This window comes from Ptychodera flava, chromosome 2, assembly GCF_041260155.1.
Source record: "Ptychodera flava strain L36383 chromosome 2, AS_Pfla_20210202, whole genome shotgun sequence".
In the NCBI taxonomy this organism is placed as follows: Eukaryota; Metazoa; Hemichordata; class Enteropneusta; family Ptychoderidae; genus Ptychodera; species Ptychodera flava.
Window position 1 is genome coordinate 36,478,428 of NC_091929.1, and position 26,470 is coordinate 36,504,897.

The following is a 26,470-nucleotide window of genomic DNA, read 5'->3' on the forward strand; positions in this document are numbered from 1 at the left end:
TAGGTTTAGTTCTTAGTTCTTTCTTAATATTTAATCTTATTCAACATGAATTATTAAATAGCAGCAAGAAAAAAGAGGCATATCTTTGAAAATCATGAGTCAAAATCCCTGTTTCTTCTGTACCGGGACCTTATCTTACATCGTAAGCAGACTTGATTAATTCAATAGTAGCAATTAACATGACTTCAAAGATCCGTTTGACCACAAAAGTATCCCTTAATTTTAGAAAAATGCGAGTAGAGCTCAAACGATGGGCAATTACTGCTTTGGGCGACATTTTTAATTTTTGTGTTTCTCATCTCCCGACCGACCGTTAATTTTTCCTCCGACATGAAAAAAAAATATTTGAGCCGGTTTGAGGCGATCATCTTAGCAACAGCACCACCATCATCAAATTGTAAGATTGTAGCGACTAAGACTGAAAGGGCAGAGAGCACAGAACACTGAACTGAAAGACAAGAAATTGCAGTGACTGAATGCACAGAACATTGAACTGAAACAAATACAGATTTTTTGGGGTACTTGTTTTTTTTTATTTCGACCGGCCGCCCTGTCCGAGTATTCCTCTAGAGACGAGAAACAAAAAAATAAAAGGGTCACCCTTATATCCGGCAAATGGGCATAAACCCAGATGGTGTAGAATGGCAAACTGTACTACAAAGGCTTGAAGCTAACACACAGTGCATGATGAAGACAATACACAGAGATGTCATCAAGGAAACATAAATGCGTTGCAGGATTTATAAGACATGTCCTGGAAGCACCATGTAGAAAAGAATCAGGTAATCCAGGACAGGATTCCTTGATGGGATAACCTCATTACCGAATATGACTGAGCTGTTCACCGAGAGAGACAAAAACTAAGCCTTGGCCCATCTGGTTAACACCCTGAGCTGTCACCTGGGCTCAAAGTCATGCAAATATCTACCACAGTATCGAAGCGCCTCGTTGAGAGTATCAGGAAGTTTATGAAATAATGGCTCCAACAAGGCCACTGAAAGAAGTGCTAAACTATCCACAAATTAAGCTCAAAGCGAAGTAAACATAGCTGTTCAAATGGAAAGGGCTAACCATAGGAGTGATGCTAACCACCACAGGGCTGGAAATCACAGCACTTTATAACACACAAAAAACTCTTAGAAACATGTTTCAAGCGCAAGGAGATTTGCATGTAAAAATGCAATATCTGAACCACTGAATTTGCAATATATTTAGACCCTAACATGGAATAAGGACAAAGTAATATCGAGTGATACTGACAATAATACTGAAAATGCTTTAGCTGCTGATAATACTTACAATACCGCTGACACTGCAATATCCGGTAATGCTGACAGTACCACATGCAATTTATGACTATTCTGAAGGAAGATCAACATGGTAATGTCCTATAATACTACCTAACAGTATCACTGACAGTACATTTTCCTTCACCTACCGACAATTTTTTTCCCTTAAATCCTCAAGGCAACCCCGAAATCAAATGGATCTCCCTTTACCAGTAAATGTTACTCAAACTACAATTACTATGCAGTGTAGTGAATGCAGTGTATGTAGTGTGATCGACACTAAATTTCACTAGCAAAAACACAATCAAAGGAATCTCTGATAAATCAAATGACTTCGTCCGACTGTGTTCCATGTTGACCACTTCAAGCAGTCTTGACTTCTCTTGACTTCTCTTATTATTGTACAACATCATCAGCCTGGAAATCTTTTAAGAAACCTATATTAAGCATTTTGACTCACTTAGCCTGATTTTGTCACACGATTCCCTACACTTAAAAAGTTCCAACGAAAATCATTATATTTGAACTGAACGTAATGGCATTATTAATGTACAATGTTGAATAACGGCTAATAGAAAGTGAGGCCTAACTAGTGATTGTACTGAACTACTATTTTGTGTTGTGTGAATGCAGCACAGTTGTTTATTGACTGGCGACAGTTTGGCGATATATTAAATAGAGCCTTGTTGGCAAAATGTCAATGTTTTCATACTGTAATGCTTTGAAAAATCAATAGAACTCTGCCAAAATATATTAACGAATATATTCACACCAATTCTAATCCCAAGACGTGCATTTGGTATTGTAGCCAAGTATTGATGTGCATATGATTTTCACTCATTCAAAAAAGTCACCCACAGGTTGCGGAGACGTGCTACTATAGAACTTAATGCTTGAATCAACAGGCGGTTTTAGGCTTTCTGATTTTGGTCTTATTTAGTGAATGTCAAAACCAAATGAAAAAATTGCAATTTGATTGCTGTCCTTTGATTCAGGATTCTCATAAATATGAAAGCGTATATATACTTTTCAATATTTACACATCTCCTCTCGGTGATGTGATTTCTAAACACGGCTGTAAATACCACTTTTATGCAGATGACTCAAGCATGTACATGGTTTTTCAGAGGGGGCACACTATGATGTTACAATTAAAAATCTTGAAGCATGTATCTCTGATGTAAGAAACTGGATGTTTTCTAACTTCCTGTGTCTAAATGATGACAAAACTGAATTTGTAATTTTTCTCCATGTAATGATCCCACTGATAGTGGAGCAAGGAAAATTCGTATTGGTGATGCATTGATTCCAGCTAAGTATAATGCAAAGTCCCTGGGTGTTCTTCTTGATTCATGTCTTTCTATGAAATCCCACGTCGGCTCGATCTGTCAGTCCACTATGTTTCACATTCGTCGCATTGCCCTCATTCGTAAATATTTGTCTAAGACAACTACTGAACAGTTAGTTCATGCTCTAATAACCTCCCGTATCGACATGTGTAATTCTTTGCTGTACGGTATACCTCAATATTCAATTAGTCGTATCCAACACATACAAAACATTGCTCAAATCGTCATGCTCACACTACTCCACTTTTACAGGAATTGCACTGGTTGCCAGTTCATCAAAGGATTACTTTTAAAATCTTGATAATCACTTTCAGATGTATTCATGGTTCTGCCCCTAAATATCTCACAGAAATGTTAAGTCTTTACACCCCAAGGCGTAATCTACGTTCGGCAGAGCATTTCAAGTTGTGTTCGATCAGAGTGAGAACAAAGAAATTCGGTGACGGAGCTTTCAGTGCCGCTGCTCCCAAATTGTGGAACGCTCTTCCACTGAACATCCGTTTATGTTCAAACTTTAATAGTTTTAAGCGTTTGCTAAAAACCTACCTTTTTAGACTTACATTAATTAGATTTTTGGGTTGTCTTTGATTTTAATTCTATTTTTAATATCTGAAATTTCAATCTTGTAGACATTTTTTAAATTGCTTTTGTTAATATACCTTTTTAAAGTGTATTTTAAGCGTCTCTGATCACCGTTTTATATGGATTTAGACGCTATATAACAAGCTATTATTATTATTATTATTATTATTATTATTATTATTATTATTATATTATATGAAGATTGGCCACATTCATAAATCATAAGCATTCGCCTTAGCATCAGCAACACTTCACAATTTGCTAAAGACGGTAAATGGAGGTAGTGCTATACAAATAAACCTTAAAAGATAGAACAAATAGCAGATGGCCAATGTATCATTACGATAATGCTATTTCAAAATATTTTCCGTAACAAAATCCTTTCTGTTTTCGATCCTCATGTAATCTTATAGTTTGGTAGAGTGGTGGCAATTTTGTTATGTTTACATATTAGGTGAGAATCGCCATGTTAGCCAACAAGGCCTGTGCGCTATCATGTTGTCACATCACAAACGTTGACTATGTGCATGTGTACCTTGTTTCACATATTTGAAATATTTGGCGCAGATTGCATCGAAATTTACAGGATATTTAATATAACTTGGATAGGTAATAATTCAAAACTTAATGTATCCAAGCACTCATCAACATCAATGCTCAAATAACTTTTTACTGTTTTTTAAATTATAATTAAAAACCTTATTCTCCGCCTAGGTACCGCAAATGGTATTGGAAGAGAGCCCAGCGGGCAACAGGAGAAAGAGCAGGTTAGGCATGCATACAGTTTTAGAGAGAGAGAAACAGAGAGGAAGAGAGAGACAGAGAGGAAGAAAGAGGGGAGGGACAGAGGCGGGTAAACAAGTGTGAAATTCGGTTGCTTATTTCTCTACTTTCACCAAAGCTACATTTTCTCATCCCCGTCGACACAATAGACTGATATCAACATGGTTCTGATGGAATGAATCTTGTTGATGATATCAAAGTTTTGATAGGTGCTGCGATCCGAGTCTGTACATGATATACATCCGAGACGGATTTTCTGCACACCGATACTTACTTCGCGCATAGAGATGTAAAGATATTATGATTCACCTTTGGGCTATGTTGCCATGGGCGTGGCAAGTCGTGTGACAGAGAATAACATTAGGAGACTTTGTTATGAGAAAGGTGACCAGCGAGTAGGCATTGGAGACCGAGAGACTATCGTATGGAAGGGAAAATATGTTGTTTGCATGGGACTGATCTAACAGATTTTTATTCTCTTCAAGATTTTAATTTCGCCCAATAGTATTTTATACATACGGACATCAAAATGGATAACAGTGCCAGACTGGTCGTAGCACTTAATACTTCATGTGTTTGTAGTTCTTTTTTTCATAGGATTTCTCTAGGTGATCAAAATTGTGTTGACCTGTGAAAATCTATAATGTACAATTTCATCTTTTCATGAGAAGAACTGATTTTCAAGAAAAAACATTCGTCAACTTTTATCTACACACTCTTTGACCCCAGGGTGCAGTGATTATGCGGTATGGCAACCAGAGAAGTACGCCGCCTTCGACAAACGTCAAACGTAGACATGATGTGCTGCACGTATTAAATGAAACAGATTGAGCAGACGTAGCCAAATCCATTGAGTCGGATTTGACTATTTTTGGAAGCTAAGCATAATTGATTAATGATGTTTAGATCACATGTCAAAGGTCGCAACCCCGAAGAAAGCTAGGGCATTTGCTGGTTTCACATGCCAATTTGCAGATGTTAAACAATTTTTGTTCCGGCCCAACCAAAAGCACAGTTTAGTGCATGGCAAAAACATGTTCGTGGTCTAGCAGCGGGTTAACAGGTTACGCAGAGCCTATTCATCAAAATTCCAACTGAATACCTCAATACGTCAATGTAATTGTATCTAAAAATAACGAATAAAGTCACAAAATTTTACATGCTGCCAAAACACTAGTTCTATATCTGTAAATGTGAATATAATCGGCTCTAAAATTTAAAGAGTCCTAATCCTGACATATAGGAGGTGTCACTAGAGTGTGTCATACCCGACTTCACGAAGGATTGTTATAAACTTGGACCATACTGAAAACGCGAATGTTTTACATTAAGCCACAATTTGACTACAAAAAATACACTAACTTAACTTGTTCCTATTTTACCAGGGTATAGCTTGTCACAAAGAGCTAGTTATCGTAAAGCTTATCCCGGTGTTCGTTCCAGATTGATAGGGACATTCATGATTCAAATGATGACAATTTTGCAGCCAATGGAGTCTTTAGTTCATCGTCGACCAAAACCAGAAGCACTTCACAACCAGAGAAGATAATTCACAAAATCTTTAAAGTACTTCCTAGACAGAAATCAAACATATTACATGGAGTGCCTAGTGCAGCTAAAACGCGTTATAGAGACAGCAAATGGATTTATAATGATGATACGATATGGAAAGGTCTTAAATCCAAACAAGCCGATGCATTTAGTGAGTTCACACACCAAAGCGAAGATATTGATAACCAGTTACCTAGTTAGTTTTGGCGCGCCCAAAAGTACATTTTGTGCATGCAGACAAACATGTTTATGATCTTGCGACAGTTGGTCAACAGGTTAAACAGAACCTTTTGAGTACAAGCTCTAGGGCGAGGGTGTACAGAGTCGATTGTGGCTCAATACACGGCGGAGGCCCCTGTCGGCATTAAGCATAATTCAGATCAAAGAGGTCAGCAGCAATTTCTCAGCCTGAATAGACTCATTTGACACCCGGAACAGAAACTGTAACAGTGTAAACAAAATAGCCACAGAAAATCGATAAAAATAAGACACACAAAGTAGGCATTGGTGGTTATTTGATATTCACAACAACCTAAGCCAAAATTTCACAGAAATGATACTAGTCCTTTTATGTTTACCTAAATTAACTTGTCAAACCTGCCCTAGAATTTACAGTTATACCAGCCTGTACAGCAATATTTCAATTCTCGAGGGTTTAGTAGTTTGTAGCCAGGTGCATGCTTGCTGAACCATAAACAGCATTGATACCAGATTTGCGAAACAATGACGCCGTACACTTAATAACTGACAGTTGTGTACTGTAAACATGTTATATTCTTGGTTTGCTGGAACCTCGGAGACCATTAATGGAATAGAATATGTACAAGTTTTGTACCGTAAAAGATCCCGGTGTGGTATAGGCAAGAGGGCATTTACAGAACTCACTACTGCTATCCAATTTCTAGTTATCTATCAAGTTCAAATTTGCAACCTACTGTATTGTCGTAGCAAAGACGTCAGTAATCCAAAATCATTTGCAAACATCCAAAAGGGTGGCCTAACAATCCTTGTCTAATTCAGTCCAACCATTCTGACGTAGACGTCAACGCAAAAAGGAGCCTTTTGCCCTTTGAGCCTTGTGGTTTTTCATGATTACTTGCGCCCTCGATCGTTTGATATGAAAATAACAGAAAAGATATTACCTAAACAACATTTCTATTACCTCGTTTTAATAGATCAAATCAAGACTAATTTCACATGACAAAGTCCCTCAAGGTGATTTGACAGTATGCCGCTGCTGTAGGTACTTCTCAAAGTAACAAACAGACTCGATGCCAAATCATTTCCGATCATTCCTGCGTTTCCCTTAATCCATGAGCCACAGCTGAGCTATTGTTATAATCGATGCCTGTGTGTCTGCCGATATCTGTCTACGACTGTCTCTGTGTGTCTTATATCTTTTGACGCGAATGGCTTATACGATGGTACATAGCAATGATAAAAGTTTTTAAGATCCACTTATTTGTTTACCAGTATTTTATAAAACAAGGAATACCATCGACAGGATATACATTACAGGCAAGAGTAAAATTATTTACTTAGTTTTAAAAAGGTGTTGTGCTTCATTCCTCACTACCATTGTACTATCTTCAAAGTATCCTGTCACAACAACCTCAGAACGCTCTTTCATTATCAATTAAAGTTCGATGTTTGTATAATTTGTACACAAACGGAACTCCACTCATTGGTCTTATAAATTGTTGCAAATTCAAAGGTAAAAACGTGATTTCTTTCGAACAAGAAGTGTCCTTTCAACTATTTACACTTGGCAAAATACTTGATATACTACAATATATACACATATACTGATTCAGTACATGTGTCTAATACGTTCAGAATACACGTACTACGTATACTAATAAAATGCATAAGTACAGTTTAAACGTAGTGTGCAAAGACCTGCACTATGTATACTCTTGATCTGCAAAGATATACGCTACGCATATCAACGTCTTGGAATGTTCTATATACAAAGATATACGTTACGTATGCAATTAGTATTATTTTTCATATACGTATATATACGTAAATATACTGAAGGTATAACAAGCATTTTGTCCAGTTTTAAATAATCTTCTGTGCCATTCAAAACCCTAAAATAATGTGTGTACTCAACTTGTAACATCACCTCATCAGAGTTTAGTTACGAGCAGCACCTCTTAAATTCATGACAAATGTATGTTTGCAATCAAGAAACAGCCTTATGAACTACTTGCAACAGAGCGTTCAATGTCCAGTTTCAGTGTCACTGTTAAATGTCATATCTTGGCAGACTGTACTTGATTTTTATTCACTGAATGTAAACATTTCGGGAGATTCATTGATGCTTACACGTTATTTAATCACTCTGTCGTTTAACATCAAATATTGAAAGGCACGTGTGTGAGTTTGTGATGTGCCACATCTTCTTCCTTTGCCTAATTTTGTATTGGCAGGGGAAATAACTTTGATAAGACTTGCGGATAATAATATGGTAACTGCAAAATGCTAAGGTGAGAAATGTGTCTTAATGTCAGGGCCATTACTTCTGTTTATCTCACATAATATAACGGATGAAAGTATACATATATTTAATTCCTAAACAACTTGATCATTTTTAATATTCAGATAAACATCTACGAGCTGCATTTACAAAATTTAGTCAACTAAAGAAACAAGTTTTAAAAAAACATGCTTCACAATGTATTAGCGTAGTTAGTAGAAGTCCTATCTGGGTATCAAATGCTAAAAATGGACACTACTGAACATGAAATTAACAGAAGAATTTCTAACTCACCCAAATCAAATCAGACATGGTAGAGTTTGTAGCGCAAGAGGCTCATGATGTTCTGTTTTTTGTTTATTGAGATAGTGAGTCCACTGCATGTAGTAAATCAAAGCGCCTTGGAGCTTTTAATTATATATTTTAAAGCAAGACAGTATCTTTCAATCTCCTTTTTGTTGAATTTTACGAGCTTTTACGAGTTTTGGTTTTTGCTGCTATCAGCAATTTCCCTTGACGTGGTAGGATTTTCTTTTCGAAAGAGTTATGATCGCCTTTGCATGTGGTGATTTTTGTTTGATAAACAGTTGCAAACTACTCTCCTACTTTTGAGAAACCGTTCGCTTCTCTCAGACTGCCCATCCATTTATTGTCGTATTGTGTGGTTTGCGGCATCCGACAAAGACAAACATTGCTAAACGTTAATTAGTCAACAGTGCGCCCTCGTAGTTTTAAAATTTAAGATACTTGAATGCGACTAATGCATAAGGAAGGAGGTTTTATCATCGCCGTAGTGTCAAATTGTCAATACAAATTTTTTCTACAGATTACATTCAAGGCTGATGATTCTATTTTTACTCGGAGGCCTGCTAATTTTGCGTCTGACTTGGTTAACTGAAGGCATTGTGATCAAAGAAACTGTACGTGCCCGGATGCTCTGCGTTTCTGATTTTCTCAGGGTTGGCGCATTTGAAATCTGACGTGAATGAGACCTTTTTAGTAGTTAATTTAGAGTCAGGTTTACAAGAGGCATCAAATAGTGTAATACCGCAGGAGGTAGAGTTTAACGTCCGTCCTTTTTGTGGGGCGGAGTTAGAGATGTTGTGGTCTCAGCACAGATTTCTTGTTGCTTTTGTTTACGTTATTACACGTTTGACTGTTCTGTTGCCAATAAACATAAACACCACCAAACTTGGGTGTCTTGATCATTTGTTTTGTTGAGATTTATCTTTTCCTCCTTTACTATGTCATGCATTTGTCCTTTGCCAATCTTACGCGAAGATTTAGCACGATGTGTCGTCTACTTTCTGGTAAGATTACCTACCGTGGCAACATCTATACATGATGTTTTATCTGTGGTGTGAAGAACAGCTGCTGAGCCTCTGAAAACACATATATTATTATGTTTATAAATTATGATATTTTCAACTCATTTGATGATTTTAATATTCCATGGTAAATCTTTAAGAAGAAAGATATCGAAGCTGAGACAAATAACTTCTTGAAAGGGGTCTTCAGTCACAAATAGTGATGTAAAATTTTATTAAACTATAGACAAGAGATACACTATGAATAAAGTTGATTGGACAGAAGCATCTACATCACATACCTTTGCGAAGGGTAAAAGGGTAATAACATTTGTACTATTCTTCTGTGTTTGCACGTTTTGTTTTCATGAATAATGAATATAATGACAAGAGTCTGTACCATACATAACTGAGACCTCACATTAATAAACACATTTTAGATTCTAGTATTTGACACAAATTCATAACTACTGAGGTTTAGACTGTGTGATGAATTAATAATCGATAGGATATAGTTTTAATAATAAATTGAAATGTAAAGTCAGATCGAAATTGTGATCTTCAATACATTATAGATTTTAGTTGATTGTACACCATCCAGTCGTCCACCAATTGTCGGTGAGGGCGGGATCACAGTTGGGATCGTCTGGAGGGAAGTCGGTCCATGTCACCGCTCTATATTCGTCCAGTTTAGCCAGCATCTCTGCCACAACATCCGGGTTATCATCGGCTACATTGCATTCTTCACTTGGATCAGCTGAAAGGAAAAAGGTTTGTACATCTTTAGAAGCTGAAGTTGCTCATACAATGCGGAGGTCTTATAACACTAAGAAGCATAGTTCACACATTTCAGACGTAATTTAAAATAGTTGTGTCACAGCATTGACATGAAATGTTTTTGTATAGCTTCGTCTCAGTAACACAATATTTCAAATAGCGAGTATTTCTTTTGTTTATTTGTTTGTTTTTACTTTTCTTCTTGTTGAAGTTGTCGTTATCGTTGCTGTAGTGATTTATCGGTGTTTTTTCATAAATACAGAGTCATGTATATGCACTCGTCAACATCAGGAAATAAAGAATAATTTTTCAAGAGTATCATCACCTTCCATGTCGAAAAGAAAGATTGAATCTTCATCAGGTAATGGTAAGTCTGCTTTTTCGTCAGGTTCAGTGTGGTAAGGTGTCTCATACCAGTACACTGCAATTGAAATAACCATTCAGTTACCAAGTGACACTGAACGCGGCTCTTTATATAACGATTTGTCAAAACAATACAACTTCATCTATGTACGCATTCTAACATCTAATTGAGACGTTTTAAATGCCGCTGAAGATGTGTAGAGCAGTAATTTGTAATTTCGTAATTTGTAATACTGCAATAAATTGTAACAAACTTTGGAGTAATTTGTAATAGTTGAACTAGTGCAATTTGTAATAAAATTTGGAATAGTTTCTAATAACAATCACTGCAGTGATTTGTATAAAATTTGGAATAAATTGTAATAAAACTTTTTGGATGAACCAATCTCTAATTTGAATGATGATACTAGTCCGTGAGCAGACGCTGATTACATATCCTTTTATTTCGAGCAAACATGTTTTCTTTTAATCATGTTTTAGCACAGTTTTTAACATGTAAAAGGCATAGATGGATTTTCAGGTAACAGACGGCCTTCTATCTATCCAGCTATTCACGGTAGGGCACGCAATGCTATCCTTTCTCTGAGAACCGAAACTTCTGATTAGCTTAAGCGGGGCTATAGCACACTAAATTTTTATTACGAAAGAATCAGGGGGTTCATTGGTTAAGTTTTATACCTAGAGTTATAGTAGCTGACTCATTTCCTGGCTTATAATTCTTGCATTTCTTTAAGAATAATAATGATTGGAACATTTTCAAAAGTTCTGCAATGTATCGAAATTTTGTAGAAAAATCTTTGGAAATGGTAAAGGTAAAGGATATTTTTCATGTAAACAGTCACATGTTTGACCCATAATTGCGTGTGGATCATACAGCGTTTACAGAAAGGATGTTTTTGAGCGAATATCCATACCCAAAGGCTCATGACACCTTCCGCCTTTTTGTGGTCGACGCGCTAAAAAGATATGGGTAGGCGACGACCTGTGAGTTGTGCAGTAGCTTTCCATTTACAAGGCATGGACATTCCTTGCATATTGTCATTTTCTTGAAACATTTATACGGTTTCCAATACAAGCAAAACAAAGACGTTTGGCCATGCTTGTAACCACCAATAAGATACAGTCACGTTAACCAAGAAATATGCTTAATTGTAAACTTGGTCAGAATATTTTAGATTCTGTAAATGAAGAAAGACGCCTGGAAATTGTTATAGATCAACACTTGAACTTGGAGTCAAATACAGATTTAATAAAAAGGTCAGCTTTATGTAGACGTACAATACGGTATTTACCATTAAGCACCAGAAAAACATATTACAATGCACTATATACTTATCGATTTACACTTTTGCTACAGTGCATGGGGGACTAGCGAAAATATAAACAAGTTATTCAAATTACAGAAAGGCGCTGTGCGTGTTATGATGGGCACTAAGTATAATTATCCTATTGAAGGGCTTTTTAGATTGCATATTTTACCTTTAACTGATAGAATATTATGCAAAAATATGTGTTCAGTGTTTAAATCCTTAAAAGTTATAGCCCAATAGCATGTGATGGAACATTTTCCAAATTATGTCAATCAACGTCACAGCCGTGTGACCAAAGCTAACTTCCTTAATATCCCTACAGCCAAACTGGATGTTTTACATAACAAGTCATTGACAATGACATAGTCCCCACTTGTAATAGGAGTATTAGTCTTGAGGGGCAGGGAAATGTGGTCATTAACAAGTATCACTGGAGTGTATATGTTCAGATGAATGGGCACATAGGACTATGTCATTGTTCCAATTTGAAACAAGAGGCATGTCTAAGTTATGGTTCTAAATCGGGAAAAAGATCAGACCTCTAGCTGTATTGGCCAGCCAAGAAATACATATGCGCATAATAAATGAGGTACAAGATGTTACATCTTAAGATCTATTATCCTATCAAAATTGAAGCGTAAAGAACTTGTGGTTACTGAGTTATGCATATATATGCATAATCAAGGTCAAAGGTTATCAAGGTCACGTGACATTTTGAAAAAAAAATTGCATTGCTAATTAATCCATATATGCCAAAATTCAGACGTCAAGCTCTATTGGCTTGCCCACAATTATATATGTACATAATTAATGAGGTAAAGCATGTGTTGTCATAAGGTCTCCCATCCTACTAATATAAAGGACATAGCACTTGTGATTACTTATTTATTGACATAATCGTGTATTTTAGGTAAAAGGTTATCGAGGTCACATGACATTTTGTCAAACAATGTCTATCCTTTCGTCTATCCCTAATACCAAAAATCATACCTCTAGGTCTATTGGCTCGCTCAAATTAGATATGCGCATAATTAATGAGATCCAATATGTGGCGTCATAGGTGTCCCATCATACCAACTATGAAGGATGTAGCATTTGTGGTTACTGGGTTATGGACAAATATGTATATTTGAGGTCAAAGGTCACCAAGGTAACGTGACACTTTGTCAAAAAAATTGTATTGCTAAGTTATCCCTATATACCAAAAATCAGACCTCTAGGTCTATTGGCTCGCTCAAAATTAGATATGCACATAATTAATGAGGTACAATATGTGGCGTCATAAGGTGTCCCATCATACCAAATATGAAGGGTGTAGCACTTGTGGTTACTGAGTTATGCACAAATATGTATATTTGAGGTCAAAGGTCACCAAAGTCACGTGACATTTTGTCAAAAAAATTGTATTGCTAAGTTATCCCTATATACCAAAAATCAGACCTCTAGCCAGCGTTCGAAATTCACGCTAACCCGCTAGCCCCAGACCAGCTGTTTTCATGCCGGGCCAGTAAGTTGTGAAAGAAGCAGACCCGAGTGTCCTGCTCTAAATAAAGAAGGGGTCAGCAATTTTTAATACTCTTACCCTATTCTGTTAATTTGTCAAGTAATCAAACCGCAAAATTTAGGAAAAATTGGCAGGTAAATCTTCAAAAGATCGAACGGTGAAATTACTTAGCGAAAGCCTTTACAGCTACGCATTTCTCGCGACTTGCGAGATTGATGGCGCTACTCAACATCTTCCATTTGTTACGCGTTGGGGTCACGTTGGGGTAGGTTCGAGATTTCGTTTAGTCAAAATGGCAGCATTGTTTTGATGAACCTCGCCTCGCGGGTGAATATCAGTAGCGAGAAAGATGTACAGGTATTTGAATATTGAGCCACCTACAGCAGGGCCCCTGTATTTCCCTTCAAGTAAAAATTCCGTATTATGCCCAGGACCAGTTGATTTCCTTTCGGGCCAGTGAATTTTATAAGTTACTGGCCCGCTTGGCAGTAGCGATTTTGCATGAGTTTCAAACACTGCCTCTAGCTCTATTGGCTCGCTCAAAATTAGATAGGTGCATAATTAATGACGTACAATATGTGGCGTCATATCCATCATACCAAATATGAAGGGTGTAGCACTTGTGGTTACTGAGTTATGGACAAATATGTATATTTGAGGTCAAAGGTCACCGAGGTCACGTGACATGTAAAAAATTGTATTGCTAAGTTATCCCTACATACCAAAAATAAGACCTCTGGCTCTATTGGCTCACTCAAATTAGATATGCACATAATTAATGAGGTACAATATGTGGCGTCATAAGGTGTCCTATCATACCAAATATGAAGGGTGTAGCACTTGTGGTTACTGAGTTATGGACAAATATGTATATTTGAGGTCAAAGGTCACCAAGGTCACATGACACTTTGTCAAAAATTGTAGTGCTAAGTTATCCATATATACCAAAAATCAGACCTCCTTGTCTATTGGCTTGCTCAAAATTAGATAGTCTGGTTCCCTGACCCATTTTCCCCGGTAGAGGGCGTGGGGAAAAATAGGGTCAGGTACCGGGTAGCCATCTTGAACAGAATTTTGTTCAAGATGGCGGAGGTTAGTCACCTGACAGAACATGCTACAACAAATATGGCTGCTACCATGAAAACGCCGGTCAAAATTCGACTGGATCAGAAATATGTTCGAACACTGGTATCCGAACCAAAAACATTGGCACACGAGACGGGAAACATAAACTGAAAGGATTAATTCAGAAGTACGGGGAAATAGAGGTGATTGAAGGCTGGCTGTGATATCGCAGCAGTACTTGTGGCGTGTATCGAACGTGCTAGGGTCATCGCCGACTGTGGCGTGACCCCAATGACCCGAGCACGTTCGATACACGCCACAAGTACTGCTGCGATATCACAGCTAATTGAAAGCAAACTTTGTTGGAACTGTGAACGACGATTGATTTCGATGGATAGAATGGTGTCCGAATTTCGTGAAAAATGCCAGGCATCATGTCGACGTTCTAAAAGTATCAAGAGGTGTGCTAAATCACAGTGGCTAAATCATGGAGGTAGAAAGTCTTTCTTGCTACCTCCACGGCTTTGTGGTACAAACAAGAAGTTGGTGTTAAGTGAGCCTGAAAGTGCGAAACCCAAGAAACATGAGAAAAAGTTACAAGTGTTACTTTCATCCAATCACAGCTTGTTTTATTTTAACCCAATAGCGTCCATGTTTACATTTGCCGGTACCTGACCCTATATTTCCCCACGCCCTCTACCGGGGAAAATGGGTCAGGGAACCAGACTAAAAATTAGATAGGTGAATAATTAATGTGAGGTACAATATGTGGTGTCATAGGGTGTCCTATCATACCATATACGAAAGGTTTAGCACTTGTGGTTACTGAGTTACGGACAAATATGTATATTCAAGGTCAAAGGTCACCAAGGTCACGTGACATTTTGTCAAAGTGTCTGAGACATCTGTGTGAACGGATTGACTCACGGACGGACATGACCCAATCTATAAGCCCCCTGGACTTTATCTATGGGCACTAAAAACTGTGTCACTGCATCCTTTTTGCAATATGAATACGATGAGAAACTAAATTTTTATTTTTCTTGGCCTTATACATGGGAGTCTATGGACTGCCTTATACATGGGAGTCTATGGACTGCCTTATACATGGAAGTCTATGGACTGCCTTATACATTTGAGTCTATGGAGACTGCCTTATACATGGGAGTCAATGGAGGTGAAAACTAAAAAGTCCTCTAACACGGCCAAATTTGATTGCATTGTGAAACAAATCGACGTGCATCTGTATGAGGTAGGTTACTATCCTTGTACCAAGTTTGAACGAAATCGCTCCAGGCGTCTCTGAGATATCTGGGTGAACGGACGGACGCACGCACGCACGCACGCACACACGGACGGACGCACGGACATGACCAAACCTATAAGTCCCCCCGGACGGTGTCCGTGGGGACTAAAAATGGTCAGTACAGGGAGTTATGGAATTGAATAAGTTATAAACAGAAGTTGAATGTTCTGGGACACTTGTCTCTTTTAAAAGCAGTTACTGCCCATTGATATAATTTGCATTTCAAACATATTCGCAGAATTTTAAATATTTCATGTTGTCCCTGTTATATGTGGCAGTTGTTATATGTGGTTGCTTGTCTTTGTACTTTTTAAAATTATTTTTAGCCTTTTTTTTTAAATTTATTGTAATGTCGAGGAGATAAACTCTCTCTAGAGTTTACCAGGCTACACTCAATAAAACCTAATAAGAATAAAATAAAATAAAGATAAAACACTGAAATGAGAAGTCGTTTTGAAAAACGAACTCAAAAAGTGGTATGAAAATCATAGATTTTAAGATAAAATAGCCAGATTATTCCTTGGTATACAAAGGAATCTGTGAAAAAAGTGACTCGGCATTTTTTTATCTTTTGATAAATATACTGAGATGAACTTTGGTTGTGGTCATCGCAAATTTCTCCGAAAATCGCACGGGGGGCTTTTGTTTTTTGTATGGTTGTTTTTTTACCTTTTTAGTTCATTACGTTGGGTGCCGCGCATTGAAATTCTAAAGAGGAAAACTAATTGTCTTGATGACACAAACAAAAACACAATTCACTCACGATGTTGTTCAGTAAAACTGAATGCCGGATATCCTTGGATGAGTTTCCATTTTCCATCTCTGTGAAAATAAAACATAGGATATCTAAGTTTGCCAAATTGAAAGCTGTTTGTCGCATTGAATTTTTTTATTTTGCTCAGGACATATCAACAACTCTTTGAATGCCAAAGTCGGTTTAGTCACCTTTATAAAATATAACCAAGGCAATTTTTCAGCTCTGGATGGTTTAGATTTTCAACAATTTTTGATCAACATTCGTTGCTCATCATAAAAAGTGATATCAACATGAGGGGATTGGCCGGCACAAACCATGTAGGTAGACTAATCCCCTGGGAGCGGAAAAATTCCGCATTAACGACTTAATAGCTTATGACTCCCAAGAGAGTAAATAAAGTACCGATCAAGTGGAACAAAATATCACAATGTTTATGAATATGACATCGCCCGTGATATTTGTTGAGCAATCACCAATTGACAGTCAGTTCACACCTCAAGTGAGGTATATTTTCATATGGAAATGATTTCGAACCTTCAGCGTTTGTGCCGGGGAATCTTGGCATGAATTTGTCGACAATCATCAACATATTACAGGAAAATCCATAACAAGTGGTAAAAGGTTGCACTAATATTTAGGTGGGAAAAATTAAAGCACTGAAAGGGTGAATGAGGACGTTCCCTGTAAGAGATGCAACTTGTCGGCGTAACCTCAATCATACATATGAAAGTATTTTTCACCTTATAGCGGCTCCGTAGGACTCATTTGGAATATCTTCATCGATCGTGATCAAAAAACCAGACCTTTTGGATTTCTTCTGTTTGGTAATCATTTTCCAGGCACTTACACCATCGATGTCGTCTGGCAACGACGAGTACATATACAGAGAGAGAAGAGTGTAGAACAGTCCAAACATTTCTTATATATAGTGCGCATTGTATGCACGTGCGCATGCGTGCGTGTATATTTAGGTAGGAAGGTGTAAATGACAATAAAACACATTTAATGGACGTACAGTTATGTTCAAACTTCCAATGCTGTTCTGAAATTGAATGTATACATAGTAATCTATCTGTCTGTAAAGTCATATATATCTATATGTATATTCCTTCAGCGATCTATATATCTAATATATTCCTTCATTGATCTATCAATCCGTCTGAGAAGTCTTACATGTGTAAATAAACTATGTTCCTTCCACGATATATATATATATATATATATATATATATATATATATATATATTCATCGATCTATCTGTTCATCTTTCAATCAATCATTACATCCATCGATGAAACTTGCATTCAACAGATTATATATGTCTATCTATTTCAGATTGAAGTTCTCTAACATACACTTACATTGTTTAGTTTTGCCGCCGGAAGCCTCAATAAAAGTAGGGAACACATCGACAGCATGCATCATCCTGTCGGTAAAATACTGTAGTTACGAACTTTTTCTTTCAATTAAATGAATAAGGTACCATTAAACGAAATCGATGTAAATTGTATAATGTATTTTGAATACGTTGACGTACTAGCTTGCAGAATAACGCGGTTCAAAATTAAATTTGTGACAATTACTTTAATCGTAGGTACCATACAATACCAGTAACGACATGATGGCATTGTTCGTTGCAACTATTCTGAATGTGAAAATGTTAAATATTTTTTTTTAGTCAACTGAAGCTGTGGCCGTATTGACAGTGTTGTAAGTTTGACATATATAGACCTAATCAAATCCGGAGGTAGGTTTATCAATCAGCTTTACTTCAACGTCTGACCGCTGACCTCTATCTGGGGCAGCTGAGCTGAATCTGTGCAATTAACCCTTATATGCATTGGAGTACCAGAGGTCACCAACTTGGTTACGTACACTGAAGAAAAACTACACAGAATTACAATTACTGGGACTATACATGATACACAATACTTACTCATTGCTTACGTAACCTGTCTTTTCAATTCCTTTGCCATGGGCCATGGCAACTGCCTTAATACCACCATCGAAGTACGTTCCTTTGTTTCCACGGAGAGGGAAGTTGCTAGCTGCGTATTTGACGTCACCACCATTCTGATGATGTCAAAAGATAGCGTGCTTGTCATACAATTTTTTGGAGATTTAATATCGAAGCTTAAATATCAAAGCGTTTTTTTTAGTTTTCAGTTTACTTTGTTTTGTTTTTGTTTTCCTTTAATGATGCGCAAGCACCTTACTTATTAAACTAAATTTGAAATTATGATATTCGTTGTCGGAATATTACACGATTTAGCATTTAATTAGATTGAAATTTTAATTGCCGTAATATCCTGAGTCATAGTATAACCCTTTTAAGTGTCGTAAAAATGTGAACAAAGTGTCAACAACTTGAACAAATGGGCGGCGATATTTATCACTCTAATGACGGGAGATATTTCCTCAATACACACCAACTAATGTCGAAGCTAATAATACCTCTCACACCCAAGAAATAAAATGGAAACATGATTTCTTCACTATCGGCAAAGTTGACCTATGCTGATTTGCATGAAGGCTTACATTAAGGTAGTATGCGCAACGAAAGTGAAAGACTGAAACTTTAGCTCAATCTTTCCTTGATTTAACTTTAAACCATATCTTAGTACTACGTCAAAAATTAAAATAGGGAACAATGTGCAAAGTTTGGTTCTACGGAAACAAAGTTCCAACACTAAGCTCTCCTGTGTTACTGTATGGGAAAAAATATCTTTTTTTGGAACAATTATGCAAACATTTTTTTTATACCAAGAACTTTAAAATAGGCCCAGAAAAACAAGTGGTAGATAAAATGAGTCTAAATATGTGTTCCCGAGACTATTTCAGCCTTCAAATTACAACAGCATCAATGGAACAAGCTATTAGATTGGAACCTCATATTTGCACATTTAGACTTCATATAAGTGACCTAGAGCCATAGGCAACATGCATCTCTCGCGATATGAAAGATGGAGTTTCAGTGAGCTTAAATGCCTTCCGATCGTTGCAAATTACATGTAATGCCATGTGTCTCTGATTCAATTAGAGACTTTTAGGAAATGGGAGAAAGTGAATTAATGCTATGCTCACATCAGAATGGAAAAGAACGAATGTGTCGTCCCACATTCCAGCGTCTTCCAAGGCGCTTCTAACGTTACCAATGATTTCATCCATGAGCGTCACCTGACCTAAAGATGAATACGTACGATATTATGGATACTGAGGAAAACACGGTTGTGAAGTTTCTTGCAAGAACATCGAATAGGAATGATTTGTAAAGATTGTACTACTTAACTCTTTGAATGCCAAAGTCAATTTTTTCGCCTTTACAAAATATAATGCGGACAATTTTTTATCAGTTGTAGACAATATTTTATCAGATTTTCCCTAAACTTTGGCTCATGCATCGTAGCAAATGAAAGGTGATGTTAATTCGTTCCAAAGTTATCAATTAAAAAATTTGTCAAATTTGATTACTTATACACAAAAATTTCTATGGCAAAAATTACGGCACCCAAAGGGTTAATTAATAAGTTGGCCATGGGCCATGACTTAGTTGTATCGCAATTCAGTACGCACATGCTATTGTCAGGGAAGCGTAAATAAAAACCGGATCAAGTACACATACCTGAATATGTCTTCCGATCATCATCAGTAACAATGCCATCATACATTTCTCTATGTTTGTCAGGTACCTAAAACAAAGAAAAAGAGTAGCAATCTTTGAGATATCAATGTAACCTTTTCCGTGATGAACATCTATTTAACTGCTGATGCGGAGTTTTTGGCTCTATATAAATGTAACGATGTAAATTTTAAGTTATACTACTGTATTTCGTGACGATTTAGAATATTGACAACATACGCTCGAAATTAGTATTCAATTTTACTAAAAAAGAGAAGTTGTCCCATACACTGATCAGAAGGAAGATCGTGGTAGCAGCTTTAAAACCTGGTATGATCTTATTGTAGCGGAAGAATACACTTATCTACTTACAGTGAGCGGTGAATGGGGTAGCTGGAACGCTAGGTAGAGGTACATTGGTGTGTTAGCGTCATGTCCATTGATAAAGCCCAGGATTTTTTCACGAAATAATAGCTAGAAACAAAGACATCAGTGTATTGAGAGATGAGGTAAAACTAATTACATTCAATTTGACGACACAATACTACGCATATCTCAAGCTACGAATTTAATCGTTGGCCTTTTGCACCACGACATAACATTGTAAGAATCGACAGATTTCAGGCAATGCATTTTTCACACATTAATGAGAACGCTCTCGCCGTAATGCGAGACACCTTTACCGATTCAATGACGTAGTTTAGATCACGCGTGATTTTAACTTTTCTTAAACTCACAAAAATTTACCTTTAAGTTCAGAAAAAGCCTAACATGATAAGCTTTGATAAGGATAAATCCTTTTTCACATGCGGAACTTTCATATTACACTTACGGATGAGTACACGCCATCAACGCCCATTCCTTCTACTTTTTCACCATCATCACGGAAATCGTAACCATTGTATTTACCAATACCATATGGTCCTGTATTGAGAGTTGTTAGAGTTACATACTGTAGTGTTAAGTTTCAGTTTTCCTCTACAAACTCTTTTAGGTAACTCAGTTATCTATGGCTACTGTCCCAGAATAAACTATTGGCCTGTATGCTTTATGCAAACGGTTAAGACACAACGTTGTACAGGAAAGTACGAAAATCTGAAAAATGCTGTTTCAGAAAGCTTGTCCCTGCTGGCACAGCAACTACGTTGTTTATTATATAATGTGGTCAATAGCAAACGAATAGTTTAAATGGTTGCTGAAAGGGTGATCATTCCAAGCCTTTGTCGCTGATCATGTGATCGTGATGAAAATAGCAAAACGCGTTCCTCAAAGGTTGCCTTTAAGATAAGTAAATGAAAAGGGTGAAACACCGTTTTTTTAAGAAATTTTGTTTTCCTTTGTTCGTTTGGTCAACTCTGAACCAACAGAGCTTCCTCTGGTACAACTTACCTCTCTCTGAAGTGTAATGAGTATAGTAGTCGACAGATCCGAGATAGAAACCGTAAAAGTGATTAAAACCTCGGTTGGTTGGGATGTAAGACTCGTTGCAGTAGCCTAAATGCCATCTTAGGACAGAAAGTAAAAAGTGGGGTCAGTCTTCTGACATGCATGCATGCATGCATGCATGCATGCATGCATGCATGCATGTATGTATGTATGTATGTATGTATCTATGTATGTATGTATGTATGTATGTATGTATGTATGTATGTATGTATGTATGTATGTATGTATGTATGTATGTATGTATGTATGTATGTATGTATGTATGTATGTATGTATGTATGTATGTATGTATGTATGTATGTATGTATGTATGTATGTATGTATGTATGTATGTATGTATGTATGTATGTATGCATGCATGCATGCATGCATGCATGCATGCATGCATGCATGTATGTATGTATGTATGTGTGTATATGTGTGTATATATGTGTGTGTGCACGCACGCACGTACGCACGCACGTACGTACGTATGTATGTATGTATGCGTGCATGTATGTATGCATACATGTATGTATATCATGTATGCATGCATGTACGTACGTAGGCATGCACGCATGCATGTATGTATGCACGCACGCACACACGGAGGGACAGGCGAGTGGACGAATGGATGGATGGATGGATGGATGGATGGATGGATGGATGGATGTTTTGCATGTATAGACGAACGAATAGAGAATGTATGTATTGTAAGAGACAGAAAGAAGCAAACAAAGACTGAGAGAATTAGCTTGGATTATACAAACGCATAATAGCCATGAACTCGCCGACAAGCAAAATATACCATATAACAACTTTCTCGATTAATTGAACTCAAGAATTAATTTGAATATCCAGGTGCCTATGACGCCGGAGAAACAATAATCACTCTCAGACAACTTACTTTCCAACTCCGTACGTCGTGTATCCCTGGGACTGTAATACCTCAGGCAACGTGGTCAACCATGTAGGCAATCCGTGTGGACGATTAGGTATGTAGACGAAATGCTGAAATACCAAACAATATAAATCATGAGAATAGTGTGTAAAACACGTTTCTTCAGATAAATTGTCATATATTTGCCATCTAGAGATTAAAGTTACACTTTTTCGATTGATATTTCACCAGTCGACAACCTGAAACAGATAATTCAGGGTTCCTTCTGGACCACATCATTCACAAGAATTGTTCCTTCAACAATGTAACCTTTTCGCGAGTTCAAAATATTGATTTTTCTGATCGGATAAGTCTAACTTTAATCCAGGATGGTCGACAGGTTTCATATGTTCTGAATCTAAGACCTGCCAGAAGTGATAAAGCTACCTTTCTGAACATTCATAGAGTAAGCAAAATTTGCAAAATCACGAAAATGATTTTAATATAACAGAGTCCGTCTACTGGAAGATTTTATTAAGTCTGTAATGAGTACAGCTGAATTTGTAAAAGCGAAACATGCTGAGATCTGAGTGTTAGTGTTTGTCTGTGCACTTATTCTGATATTTAGGATAAAATTACGGAGACAGGAAGTGATTTTTCGTCAGCGCCTAACAATGTCTTTTCGTAAGGTTTGTCACTAATTTTCTCTTTCAGTATGTTCGTCTTTCAAATATCTGATTTCCTCTTTTTCGAGCATTCTTCATTTGTCTTCTGTCTTTATTTTTCTATTAATTTATTACCTGAGATCCAATCTTGGCCGAATAGTAACCAGTCATCAAGCAGGAACGGGTTCTTAAAGGAGACGAACAAGTGAAAATTCAGCGACTTGGAAAATCGGAAAAGCTCTGGCCTACTAGTTATACTTTAATCACGTGACCTCAAGTGACTAATGCGGATAGGATGTTTGAATCACTATCATAAATAGCTACACAGCATACCCACAAGTTAACATCTATATTTTGCTTTTGCGCACTTAATCAGGTGAGTTATTTAAAGTTGAAGTCCGAATCATTAAAAACATGAACTGAGATAAATTTGGCAATTTACTTTATAGTGAATTTCAAAAAAGCTTGGAATTACAACTATAGGGTGATAAGAAAAACATTTCTGCATTCATTATAAACGTTCTCCTTTGATAGATTTTACAAAAATCCAATAAGAGTCAACATGAGTGTTGCCGCTCTCCCATTGAAAAACTCACCCGTACACTGACTGATTGAACATTCATATTGACTTTATCACATTTCTCGTCGTTGAAACTGCACAGAACGCTAACGACAGTCTTTTTTCTGTGAAATGTTTACGGTCAGTACGACGATTGATGTTTCCTACACAGAATATATTTTGTATGTGAGAACAGTGGACTTTGTAGTTGGTTCACTTGTTGCGAAACCTATCAAAAGAGAATGTATGGCAATCTAAAGAATGCAGATGGCGTTATTTTCTATCGCCAGAAACGTTTTTCTAATCATCCAAGTATGTTGTAATTCTGAAATTCTACGTTATTATATATTGTTTTTTATGAAAGTAAATATTGAGTTATTACTTAGAATTGCCCCAAGTATGTGGGCATATAAGTGTCAAAACAGAGTAAATTGAAAGCTGATGGAAACAATATACTTTGTTAGGCTTCTACATATATCTGTAACTGCTGCGGAGAAAAGCCACGCGATTGGGGACAGTTTATGATGACGTAGAATCAATTAAATGACCGATCACCAGGTTTTTAACAGGTGAATCTTTCATTTTATTACTGATGTAGCAATACTTACGGACTGCAAGATGTCTGTACATACATGTTGTCCAAGATAACACCATTGTCAGCCAGATCTTGTAGGTTTGGTGTGATCATAGTAGGATTGTGCCAACTTATATCATCCCATCCTGCAAATGAAAAAGGAAATTACAATATGTCTCCAAGCAGAAAGTAATCATGCCAAACACTTGTTGCGGGAACTTCGCTTTCTCTAGCTGTAGCAGTTATCATTTTTGGAGCAAAATAAGGATACGTTAAGGATGCAGTAACCTAACTGAAAAACAAACAAACAAAGTTTAACATTCGACTGTAGATAAATATCTTACCAAGATCGTCAGCCACCATGTGCAAGATATGAGGTTGTTTATTCTTCTTCTTGCCCGCTGAACCTGAAATACATAATGGTTGATGTCAAAGGCTGCTGTATGTAGGAAAACCTTGCAAAAATACACAATCGTCAGTGACATATAATATGGGAAAAGCAGTTTTAGTTAAGGAGGTCGAGTCCCCAGTCAGAGATTTGTCTTCTCGCACGACGAGTTGTCTGTACATGGCACGTTGTCCATCACTTGTCCAGATCTCTTGGTTGCATTGTCAATTATCTAAAATTTAGCTTGAGAGTAAACGCAAGGGCCGAAGCCATATTCCATTATCGGTAAACTTTAGGGACTTTTCATTCAAGATAAAAGTCGATCAATATACTCTCATCCGCATCCCATAGCGATTAACAGACGTGCAACTGATCATGACACGAGTGATAAGATAATACTAACCACGGGATGCCAAGCAGAACAAGGCAAACAGAACCACGATCTTCATCTTCCGTCGAGAGTACTTGAAATCAGCACCGGATAAGAATTTCTGCTGCAAATTACGGAAAGGATTAGTCTCATGATAACTTAAAAGAAGTCAAGTTTTCATCAAGTAATCCACACACACTGTTGAATGCATGTCTTCAATGGGAAAAAGACAACGTTTTATACAGAGACTGTATCTCAGTAACGTTGCTCAAACGCGAGGTCTTTATTTGACATGAAAACGTACGTTGATAGTAAAACAGTCGATGAGTATCTTGTCGACGACACCCTAACAACTGCATTCCGCCAAATACCTTGCAATCACGTTGAACAAATAATAGCAAACACTCTACATACCACTGAAAAACGAATTTCGTGCATTGCAATCCTTTGACATGTCACTATCGCCAGGACGATTGATCGAAAATATGTTTTAGAAAGTAACAACTGCAAAGCACTGACAGAAAAAAAGATGAACTTACCTTTTTTGACTAACAAGCTTGAGTGAATTTTCCCGTTCATCGATTGCGCGCTTCTTAAATACTGTGATCACAATGCGCGATTGTAACTCTCTGTTTGTTTGCAGATTCTTCAAACAACTATGAAAATAAACCTCACGTCTACCAGCACATTTTGACATTTTCATAAAAATCATGAACGGGAAAACAGACAGGCAGTCTAATTTAAAGCACAATGGATTGCAGCCTTGTCTGTTGTGTCTAATCGTAAATTCGAATAAAGAACTCAGCTATTGCGAGGACATTAATTGTTCTTTCGTTAAACGAATGTTTATCCAGTTCAACGATTGTAGCCTTTGTTGTAGCTTTTCAAAATACAAACTTAAAAATTCCGTTTACTTTAAATTCGATTGATAAATAATTGCGCCTGATACGATATCGGAATCAATTTTGCCGCCTTCAGCTTGGTTGACTTAATTTCCACACTGCATAGTCACGCCACGAACTGCTTTTCCTACGGTACAGACACTTTCAGTTTTGTACCCGTGAAATGAAATATGTTCTTAATATGATAGGAAATCATATACTATAAAAACACTTAATACGAAATAAAGTATAATATGAATCATGAAAACCATACGTTAAAATATAATATTACAGAAATTATTGGCAATATTCTACTTTAATGGAAAAAAACAAATATGTCGATGTTTATACAAATATACAACTGGTTCTATGATGTCTCCTGAATGACTGAATACGCAATCCTATATGCCAGTATCTGTAATAATTACATTGTACAAAATTTCTGGACAATGAATATGAATATCAGATGTGCAAAGTATTCTTGTTAAGATTGAGGGACTCTCAAAAATGCAGATTGCTGGTACCACTGACTGTGAAATTAAGTCTTTGCATGTCACCATAAGTTAAAATACTGAACTCGTGAAAATATACAAATTGCACATATTGTTTGCTCTCCGCAGTTCCGAACAAAACTTTCAGTAACTGGATAGCGTCAGATGTATAATATGTCTTTCATATCTTAA

The 26,470-nt window shown here is 36.9% G+C and overlaps 1 protein-coding gene across 5 annotated transcripts in view; it reads right to left on the reverse strand.

Annotated features, from left to right (window-relative positions):
- The window catches only part of LOC139119874 (arylsulfatase B-like), a 269,229-nt gene that overhangs the window by 221,278 nt on the left and 21,481 nt on the right, over window positions 1–26,470 (reverse strand). Inside the window, exons 1-17 of one of the 5 annotated variants that reach the window (XM_070683815.1) lie at window positions 25,446–25,532; window positions 24,940–25,030; window positions 24,493–24,555; window positions 24,183–24,294; window positions 23,151–23,202; window positions 22,378–22,481; window positions 21,435–21,550; window positions 20,878–20,969; window positions 20,418–20,519; window positions 20,049–20,115; window positions 19,511–19,608; window positions 18,363–18,499; window positions 17,788–17,852; window positions 17,166–17,286; window positions 16,432–16,490; window positions 10,446–10,541; window positions 9,813–10,100 (exon numbers count right to left, since the gene is read on the reverse strand). In XM_070683815.1, coding sequence (XP_070539916.1) covers window positions 9,922–10,100; window positions 10,446–10,541; window positions 16,432–16,490; window positions 17,166–17,286; window positions 17,788–17,852; window positions 18,363–18,499; window positions 19,511–19,608; window positions 20,049–20,115; window positions 20,418–20,519; window positions 20,878–20,969; window positions 21,435–21,550; window positions 22,378–22,481; window positions 23,151–23,202; window positions 24,183–24,294; window positions 24,493–24,555; window positions 24,940–24,985 — 1,509 coding nt within the window. In that variant the 5' untranslated portion in view covers window positions 24,986–25,030; window positions 25,446–25,532 and the 3' untranslated portion in view covers window positions 9,813–9,921. Of the gene's footprint in view, window positions 1–9,812; window positions 10,101–10,445; window positions 10,542–16,431; window positions 16,491–17,165; window positions 17,287–17,787; window positions 17,853–18,362; window positions 18,500–19,510; window positions 19,609–20,048; window positions 20,116–20,417; window positions 20,520–20,877; window positions 20,970–21,434; window positions 21,551–22,377; window positions 22,482–23,150; window positions 23,203–24,182; window positions 24,295–24,492; window positions 24,556–24,939; window positions 25,031–25,445; window positions 25,567–26,470 lie in introns of those variants that run through there. The other 4 variants (XM_070683823.1, XM_070683833.1, XM_070683842.1 and 1 more) reach the window with 4 other exon arrangements.